At 38.4% G+C, this 8,150-nt stretch overlaps 1 protein-coding gene across 2 annotated transcripts in view; it reads left to right on the forward strand.

The window, feature by feature from the left end:
• The window catches only part of LOC149459269 (isoaspartyl peptidase/L-asparaginase-like), a 50,737-nt gene extending 45,296 nt beyond the window's left edge, over nucleotides 1-5,441 (forward strand). The window contains exon 7 of one of the 2 annotated variants that reach the window (XM_089681313.1): nucleotides 5,167-5,440. In XM_089681313.1, the coding sequence (XP_089537439.1) occupies nucleotides 5,167-5,372 (206 nt within the window). In that variant the 3' untranslated portion in view covers nucleotides 5,373-5,440. Of the gene's footprint in view, nucleotides 1-5,166 lie in introns of both variants that reach the window. The other variant, XM_089681312.1, reaches the window with a different exon arrangement.
• Nucleotides 5,442-8,150: the final 2,709 nt, after the last annotated feature.

Raw genomic sequence — 8,150 nt, forward strand, 5'->3', positions numbered from 1 at the left:
ATGGATGATGCCAACCATTGCTTACTGCTACCATTTATCAAGTTCCTCCTCCAAGCTCTTTTACATATTGGGATAGTTGAGATGATAAAGCTGAGATATAGAGAAGGAAAGATGAACTCCCAGGTAGGATAGTGATGATTCCTGACACATAAAAGGGAAGTGTTCTCTCAAACTCTGTATAGAATCCAAGGAAATGTTAATGTTTAGCACCATGGATTTGGATTTGTATTCACTTGGAGACCTGAATTATCGCCAAAGTCCTGTAAGACACGCATGATATTTGGAAGAGCCGTAGGAGGGGAAGTAATAAATAATAACAAGTCATCTGCACTTGTGTTCCTGGGGTCTGCAACAGCAAAAATAAAGGGGCGACAGCAGACAACCCTTGCATGTGCCTCCAGCTATTGTGATTGATTCAGATGGTGCCCTTGTAATTTTACTTTGGCTTGGTGGCTAGAATAGAGAAATTGTAGTACTGTATATGCAAAAATATCAAGCCAAATCCCCAAATTTCCAGAAGTGTGAATATGTAAGGCCAAGAGGTTGAGTCAAAGGCCTTGTGTAGGTCAATCGAAAGTAACAAGCCTACTTGCACAGGTGATCCATCCCACTGAGAATGCAATAAAGAAATGATACCAACAGCTCTTCTGATTTGGTCAGGACCCTTTCTCCCAGGGATGGACCCTACCTGATCTTTATGTATATAGGAAATGGTAAAAGAAGAACGCCTCTTTGCCACTATCCTAGTAAGTAATTTAAGATCATTATTGAGTAATGATATCAGCCTATCATTTTCCACCTCACTCGGGTGGTTTGGGCACTACTGAAATATAGGCAATGTTTAGGGCATGGTCCAATGGTTCTCCCTTTCCCAAAGCATCAAAGAACTGTTTAAAGTGAGGGACCAATAATTCTTTAAATTCATGATAGTACAGAACCAGAAACCCAACCGGTCCCAGGGCTGAACCCTTCCATGTCTGAGCAACGGTCTGTAAAATGTCTCTTTCTGATATAGGGGCCTCTAGTCGATCACAGTGTTCATATGAGAGGAAGGGGAGAGACAGGTCTTACAGAAATGTGGATATTATATTTGATTTTTCAGTAGGAGGCGAGAAGAGTGGAAGTCATAAAAGGCCATCAAGACCACTAGGGGATTCTGAGAATAAGTGCCAGTATAACATCTAACCTTTGGTATAGGGAAACTTCTAGGCTTGGGAGATTATTTATTTTCTAGTAACGTACCAGTTTTATCTCTGTGCAAATAGAACTACATTGCAGTCCACCTTACGCTTTTCTCGGCTTTTAAAGTGAAAGCTAAATTGAGTTCCAATCTAATTGTTTTGTTTTTCTGCAGAAGCACTAGATTAGGGGATTGTTTATGTACGCGTGCCAAGGCCTGTAGATCTTTATCTACAGTAGCTATTTTAGATTGCCTGTCTTTTTTTCAGTTGAACAGAGATTTTAATGAGGTGCCCATGTGCTGTTGCCTTATGTGCAGCCCAGACCATGACTGGGAAAAACATCACCTGTAAGATTGTTCTTAAAATATTGCAATAAACTAATCCGAATATCCTCACAATAGCAGGGGTCACTCAGTAACAATTCATATAATCGCCAATGGTATGATCTAGGGTTGGAGAGAGTTGCAGCACCACTGCAAGATCTGACCAGGCAGTCTCTTTAATGGAAGCTCGTAAGAGAGTGGGTATTTGGGCAGAAGAAATAAAAATGTTATCGATGCGGGAAAAAGTGGAATGTGGGGCAGAAAAGTTTGGGTAGTCTAGCAATTTAGGATTATGTTCCCTCCAGGTATCTATCACATTGAACAAATGGTTCAATTTGGCTATTTGAACGCTAGCTTTGAGAGGGCGTTTAAGTAGGGTCTTAGAAGGGTTAGATTTATTTATTCTCATATCAGGGGCTATATTGGAGTCACCCCTACAAACAATCATACCTTCTCAATATGATGATAGCACCCAAAAGATATCAGAAAAAAGCCAGCTTGACCCTCATTGAGGGCATAATATGATATGTAGGAGCAAAATTGTTCACTTACAAGACCCTTCACCAAAATATATTAACCCGAGGGGTCCCAAAACTCAGTACTCAGATTAAAAGAAAGTAATTTGGAAAAACAAATAGGCACTCCTTTGGTTTTGTCAGAGGTGTTAGCAAATAGAATTCATGGCAATGTTTATGGTGAAAGGAGGGGTTGTAAGAATTAGCAAAATAACTTTCCTAAAGTAATAATACATCTGCCCCATTGGAACTGGTAATATTGAAACACCTTCTGGCGTTTCACCATGGAGTTGAGACCCTTTGTGTTATCTGACATTATCTTGCAAGATGGGGATTTGGATTCAGCCATGAGTACAGGTCGGGAGGAGGATACTAAAATCACATGGGTTGATACTTATCCCATCCTCGAGATATAGGAAGGTCTGTAATCCCAGCAAGAGTATTGAAAAGTGATTGCCTGGGTGCCAATAGATCTGAAAGGGAAGGCAAAGAAGGAAATAAAAAAAAGAGAATTATAGGAAAAATTGAACATTAAAGGAAACCAAATGGAGATTCAGGGCCTATGAAACTGCAGTTCACCCACAAAACTATGCACACCACTAAGACTCTCAGTAGGCTTACAGCTTAAGTTGAGACTGCAGTATATCTGTGTGTCAAATTAGGTGAGGGAAGCATGACAATCGAGCACAGCTGTCTAAATACAACAAATATAGGCAGTAGGATCATGGAGTCTAACCTTTGGACCAAAGGTCACCTACATGGTAGCAAATGAATAGACTGTCCCCCTCTATGTCTCTCATGGGAAAAAACATTGGTGTGTCACAATCCCAGGATTCAATAATAAGCCCCTGGAGCAGAATGGAGCTAACCATAAGGTCATTCAATATTGTTTAGTAATACCCTTGCCTACTCCATGGACCCGAGGGTTCCTGTGAGAGCAACCAAGAGGGTGGGAAGATCAACCCGCAAGCCACTGCTGTTGTACATGTACTAAAAATGAAGATGCAAGAACAGTCTCCAGGAAATGTAAGGAAGATGAGAGCCCTTTCCAGATTTAGACTTGGATTTCTTCCAGATCGGAGATAGTGGATGAATGGCAGATGGTGGGGCTTCATCTTGTTGAGGGGACTGAGATCAGCGCTGGGTGGCTTTTTGTGACAATGTGCCCAGACGTAAGAGTAAGGCCTCCCCATCCGGGAAGGAGGTGAAAGAATACGACTTATTGCTTTAAGAGAAATCCACTCTTAGAGGTATGGCCCAGCGGTACTTAATTTCCCAGTTGGTAATGCTTGTAGCAAGGGTTTGACAGCTCTTCATCTTTAGCTGGTATATGGTGAGAGGTCAACTAAAAACCTACACCTAATGTCCCACGATCTGCAAGGATAGTGACTCTTTTGATTTTCGCTTGACTAGTTCTTTATCATTGTAGTATTGGAGTTTAACTAGACAGTCCCTGGGCAGGCCCTCTAGGTGGACTGGTTGCAAGGCTCTGTGAGCACGATCAAGTTCCAATTTATGGTCTGGGAGATGCAGTAAAAGCTCTTTGAGAAAGGAATAGACTGCCTGATGAGTATCATGAACATGTTCCGGAAGCCCCCCAAATGTAAAAATTGCACCTCCCGGACCAATTTTCAACGTCACCCAGTTTAGCAATAACTTGGTCAAGTTGCTGTTGGAGGTCTTCTTTCACCCTGTCTACTGATTTTTGCGGGAGATTGTTACGTCCACTTTGTTTCCTATAGTTTCCATGCACGTATCCAGTTCCTTATGCAGGAGTTTTAGGATCAATTTTGTGCACAGTTTTCTCCATTCAGACTGTGAGAATCATAGTAAGTAGTGCATACTGGGTGTTTGAGTGTGTGTATAAAAATATATCCAACTTGTGGACCTGGAAGTAGCCTGGGGGGGTACATGAGGAGGAGATTGCATGCATGGTCCTGGAGACATACCATACACCTACAGCCACTGCAACGTAATAAATGTATTTGAATTATATATAAACATTTAAACCAACCATGTAGCTTGTAACTGAAATACTCATGTCCCCTTGTTCTAAACATAGTCCATGCATGATGTCACAAATATGCATCCCATAATTGGAAAAAGTCTGTACAGGTGTGATAAGGAAAGTATTGTGCAAATCTATAGTGGGCATGTCAAATGTCAAAGTGGCTTTTCTATTTAGCACAGAGTGTAAATCATAGGTACTGAGAATAGTAATGCATACATCAGGGGCTCTGCTTATCAGTGTGTTGGAAATAGATTGTAGGGACAGCAGCCGCTGAACATGTGATAAGAATGTAGGCATTAAAAAAATCAAGTGTCTAATATATAGCAAAAGCAGGTAACCCATATATTACTCACCCAGTATAGCTAGGTAGAATGTACACATACCCTGGAAATTATAAAGAGTGTCATACAAATGAGTGGCAACAAATGAGTAGCAACCTGTGATCGATGCATGTTTCAGTCATTCTTCTAGTCTCAGTCATTCTTCAATTCCAGAAGTCATGCACCACATCCATGTTTAAAAGACCTTGCACGATGTTGCTGCTCCAGAAGTCTTGCAACCCACCTTTGCTGTCCTGTACCTTGATTCAGATTTCTGTACCCCAACATATATATTAAGCTGATATATTTTATATCTAAAAAAAATACATGAAAAAAACAGAACATTAACTTTAATACAGAAGGCAGAGATGCCTGTGATATGGAGATAAACAGATTCTATGGGTTGGATAACCCAACAAACAAATAGTTTGTTACAAGATATTTGAATAAATATGGGGGGAGGTTACATAGCTGTTTTAATGGCATTTTGTAAAAGACATTTCATTTTAAAATGTGTTTAATTGGGAACATTTGTTAATTATACTTTGCTATTTTTGATACTGTGGTGGTGAGTGTAATAGTTATATTGTATTTCCCTCTGGTGTAATGAGATAGATTAAACATATATTTTGTGTTTAATATTTGAAACAATGGCTTTTTACTTTGCCTATTAATATTGTAAATAAGATATTGGAAATTATTTAGTGAAACTGAAACTAACTAACTAAAAAATGGTTAACCAGCAAAAACATTAGTTATTTATGTCCATGTCATTAATGCATGCAGGGAAATAATTTCACATATTTCTTTAACTAGGTGAAACACCCCAGGAAGCTGCAGACCATGCTCTTGACTATATGAAGAACAAGGTGCACGGCAGAGGAGGCCTAATAACTGTGAGCAAAACCGGACAGTGGGCAGCAAGATTTACTACCAAAAGAATGGCATGGGCCAGTATAAAGGACAATATATTAAGTTATGGACTCAATCGTGGAGAAATTTTCCATGAAGTTATAGATTAATAGAATATAGTAATAAGAATGTAACATTCTATATAATAAAAATTGTATACTATAGTTATAAAATAGGCAAGTCTAAATGCTGCACACTGACTGTGTTAAAGGTGTCCATATATCCACTGTGACAATAAATTATTGCTTGCAGTAAAGGTCCATCACTTCCAGTCCGTCACCCGGTAATTGATGTCACTTCCAGGCAGGGGCGGACTGACCATTTGGAAACTCGGGCACTGCCCGAGAGCCTGGGGTCAGTACTGGCCCCATGAGATGCCCCTGGTACCTTTTTCATAGGCTTTTTTGAGTTTGGGCAAGGACACAGGGGCCCCATGATCCCCTATTGCTCGAGGACCCCTTGAGTTGTCAGTCCGCCCCTGCTTCCAGGTCTGTCCTTCCTGGGTTCACGTGTGGATTCACACGCAGAGACACCATCCCTCAGGTGCTCCTTCCTTGGTGTGGATTTGGTACCACCCCTGGGCCCACCCGTGAGATCATGGAAGGGTTATGCCAACCCATATTCTGAAGAGTGTATCAGCTGGTATGTGACTTCTTATGGCCATTTCACATCCAGTTCTGGATTTATCTACACAGAAGCTTGGATGTTACTTATTCTAATTTATTTCAACGTTTATGACTGTTTTGTTCAATATGGATTTTCAATAAAATACATATTTTATGGACTTTTACTGGAAGCAAGAATTCATGGTTACAGTGGGCATATGGACACCTTTATCAGTCAGTGCTTAGCATTTAGCCTTGCCTATTTTATAACAATAGTATACAATTTCTATTATATAGAATGTTACACTTGCCTATTCTTTCCATTTATTCAGTGGTTTGCTAGTAGCGCAGTGTAATGGTGAATGTAAGTGCATGATTATCACTCAAAGTCTACTAGGTGTATAGCACTTCTTGTCCTATTTGATGTGTAAAATAAAAAGCTGCTAAAAGAGACACACTGATTGCCTGTATATTTAGCATTACATATTAACGTTTTAACTAATGTGATTGTAAATTGTACAGTGAGTATTTTGTTTATACTGTTCTTGAAAACACAGCCTGGTAAATACCAAAACTATTGTGCAGCTCGTGGTTGAACAAGTTCCAATACCTATACAGGTAAATGGTAAGATTGGACCATATAAAAAAAGTTTTGATGAATGAATTATGCACTAAATTATTTTCTGGTACTGACAGAAAATCAGATCAAATTCAAACAAATCTCTTTTTTCTTTTTTTTATCAAAAGAAGATTTTCACCTTGATTTTTTTAAACAATGAAAGCTATGATCAAATGATTGTTAGTTATTAAATATATAAGAAGCACTGGTCTTATCTCATGTCTAGCGGCAATTATAGAAGTATCTCTACCAGTGTCCTTGTTGCATCATTTTGTGCTTACAGTATAAGCCATCTCTGTACATTATTTTGTCCTAACATATTCAACACTGGTTAAAAATATATACATTTGCAAATACTACAAATTTTCAGAAACATACATGTTTCATTGTACTTTTATGATAATCTATTAAAATGGATAACATTTTAACAAAAATAATAGTTAAAAATATTTAAAATACCATTTTAACAATGTTACTCCATTGTGTAAGTGAGAAGCCCATTTCTACCAACCGCACTCCTTTTATTTTCTGTTAAAAAATAAATTGAGATTATATTATAAACAGCATGTCTCTATACTGAATTAAAAAATGTAAATTAGGACATAAATGATCCAAGGAGAACGTGTTCCTAAGCCATAATATAATCGTCCTTCTGTCATTTGATGCATGATGCTACGTTTGAATAGGACAGCTAAACAAATTGCAACTATATTAATTGGTGAATGGGTGGAAATGTATCGTATGCCAGCCTATGAAATTAGCTGTTTCATAGTACACACCTGTAAGAAGAGAAGTTGAACAGAAAAAACAGCGTTAAGAAAGCTTTTAAAGAGAAAAGTAAGACATTACATTAGAAAATATTCCTTGCAGACAGATAATTCTGTCATACTTAAATTGTAATGTACTTGAGAAATTGCATTATAGGTGTCTAAATTCGTAGGTATTTAAGAAGAAAATCAATAGATATTTATTGAACATTATTGTGTTGAAAAACTGCATCATATGTTATGAGCAGCAGCATGTTCAATATACTATCTATACTCAAATACTTCTTTTCTCTGCTACTATGGTTGTAATTAGGCACTAGTGTACAGGCTAATGGACAACGTTGTTCAATGCTATATTTAGAAGCGTGCACTACACTTACTCATTAATGGAAAAAGTCTAAATATATTTGTACATAATACACACTTATATTTAATGAACTGACTCTTTGCTTAAGCTCCAAAAAGGGCAAAACGCGTCCGAGGAGTTCTCTACAGGTGGAGAACAGGAGCTGGAGCCATCTTTTACCCATCTCATTCATATTTATGCAACAGGTAATTGGTGTCTGTGTGCAGGAACCCAATATTTTGTTGAAGTATTTTGAATGATAGCTGTGAATCCAGGAGTATTACAAAAGTATACTGATTTTTTAAAAGTATCTGTCCAGACGTTACTTAAATTGACCCTCAAAACTTCCTCTTCTTCTCTAGAGCATGTCCAACATTATTTTTCCCAAAACATCTTGAGGTGGCAGCTGCTGGGAGATCAGTTTCTGTTGACTAAAGCATGCCCTTAGAACTGCATCTATCAAGTGCAATTTCCGTAAACACATCATGTTGGCAGACTCTCGGGAGTCAAGACAGCATCTTTGCAAAAATAAAATCAATACATGTGGAGTG

The sequence above is a fragment of the Staurois parvus genome, unplaced genomic scaffold (assembly GCF_062004578.1).
Source record: "Staurois parvus isolate SC_StPar_1 unplaced genomic scaffold, SC_StPar_1.0 ptg000264l, whole genome shotgun sequence".
NCBI classification, from domain to species: domain Eukaryota; kingdom Metazoa; phylum Chordata; class Amphibia; order Anura; family Ranidae; genus Staurois; species Staurois parvus.